Source organism: Eurosta solidaginis, chromosome 3, assembly GCF_040869045.1.
Source record: "Eurosta solidaginis isolate ZX-2024a chromosome 3, ASM4086904v1, whole genome shotgun sequence".
NCBI lineage: Eukaryota > Metazoa > Arthropoda > Insecta > Diptera > Tephritidae > Eurosta > Eurosta solidaginis.
The window spans coordinates 156,092,612-156,094,295 of NC_090321.1; the positions used below are offsets into that span (position 1 = coordinate 156,092,612).

The 1,684-nt window shown below is 39.8% G+C and overlaps 1 protein-coding gene across 1 annotated transcript; it reads right to left on the reverse strand.

The window, feature by feature from the left end:
* Positions 1–343: 343 nt before the first annotated feature.
* On the reverse strand, positions 344–856 carry RpL38 (ribosomal protein L38). The gene is made up of 2 exons (XM_067773432.1): positions 735–856; positions 344–663 (listed from the first exon to the last, which is right to left on the reverse strand). Exon 2 carries the CDS (start codon positions 661–663, stop codon positions 451–453), a length of 213 nt encoding a protein of 70 aa, XP_067629533.1. The 5' UTR covers positions 735–856; the 3' UTR covers positions 344–450.
* Positions 857–1,684: the final 828 nt, after the last annotated feature.

Sequence of the window (1,684 nt, forward strand, 5' to 3'; positions counted from 1 at the left end):
TCACCAACTTCAACTGCAAATATCTCCGGACAGAGATTTTCCACCTTCGGATAATTGTTCTCGAGATTAATACGCGTCTTTTGACACTTCTCTCGATATTTTCTGACGCGTATTAGCAGTCGACCCCTCAACTAGACTATTACCTAATACTGATGTCAAGACGCGTCGTTTGACACCTCTCTCGATATTTTTGGTAGCGTATTAGGAGTCGACCCCTCAACTATACTATTACCATAAAAAATTACCTTTGCTGACCCACCAATGGGGTGGGCTCAAAATTAAATCCGTTCCAAATCCCCTTGTACACAAATTATTTTTCTGTGCACAACAACCAATATCTCTATACAGATATAAATATTTTATTGAATGAAAATTAACTTCTTCCAACCATTTATCTTTTCATTTCCAGGTGACGAAATAAAATTTCACAACTTTAGAAACCCAAAAAAATCACTTGACTTCCTTTACTTGTAAGCCAGGTGGTAGTGATTGCTTTATTTTCTCGGCCTTCTCTTTGTCCTGCACCACTAAAGTATACAAGAAACGTGAACAGCGAATCTTGAACTTGGTGTTGGTTGCATTTTTCTTAATTTTCACAGCACGCGCATCGGCACGACGAGCCTTGTTAAGAAAATCTTTTACCTCCTTAATTTCTCGGGGCATCTGCAAAAGTAATTGAATAGTTAATATTTCAAAAACATTGCTTTTGAAGTAAATTAAAGCAATAACATTACTTTGCACTTATATCGCAAAGTCTTAAAAAAATATTTAGATCTCCAGAATAGACAGGCAATATTTACGCTTCACACGTTTCGAAACAAAGAATCGGCCATGGCGGAGGCATGCAGGTGACGGCTGGAAATCAGCTGCTTGGTCCATTTCCTCCTACTTGACATTTCAACTTCGAGCACAGTACACTTTTGACATAAAACCATTGAGTTACAAAAACAAAATACGTGCACGTGTATGTATGTTTGTGTGTATGCCGCCCTGTTGGCACCATTTATAGTACTACCGACCAATCGACCAAATAATTCCAAAATGGAACCATTATCAACATCCGGGAGATTTCTTCGAACGTATTTTTAAGGCCCATTTACATTTTTCTTTCTCGGCATTGTGGCTTTAACGTCGCGTCTGCAAAGAAATTGCTTATATCGATCGTTTGCCCAGGGTTTGGATTCCCCAATTGTCAGTGTTAAAGTGTTGTTATGGTCCATGGAGATTCACCCTTGGAACGTACCAGTTGGCTAGTGAATGGAAAAGGTTAGGATTCACCCTCACTCTTGTCTGCCTGGTGGGGTCATTGTACAGGTTTACAAGTATGATATGTATGAGAGGAAAACAATTTCTTTCCCTTTCTAACACACGGCCGTTTGACACTTCGGTCAGTGTCAAACTAGCGTGGAACCCAGTGGAACCTGCGTGGAACATGAGTTTTGACACTGAACGAAGTGTCAAAATTACCGGGGTTGCTTCGTCGGAAGCGACACAGGGAAGCAAAAAAGGGATCGGAATATCAGATATGGGTTGCTGTGATGGTAAATTTTTTTAACGAATTTAGTAGGAAATTTTAAGTGCACCCATGTGGGTCCTTAAGAAAAGTCTTCAATTGGGGTATCTGAGGACGCGTAGTTATTTCAGTATTAAGAATATAAACACGGGAGTTAAGTTTTTCTACCCG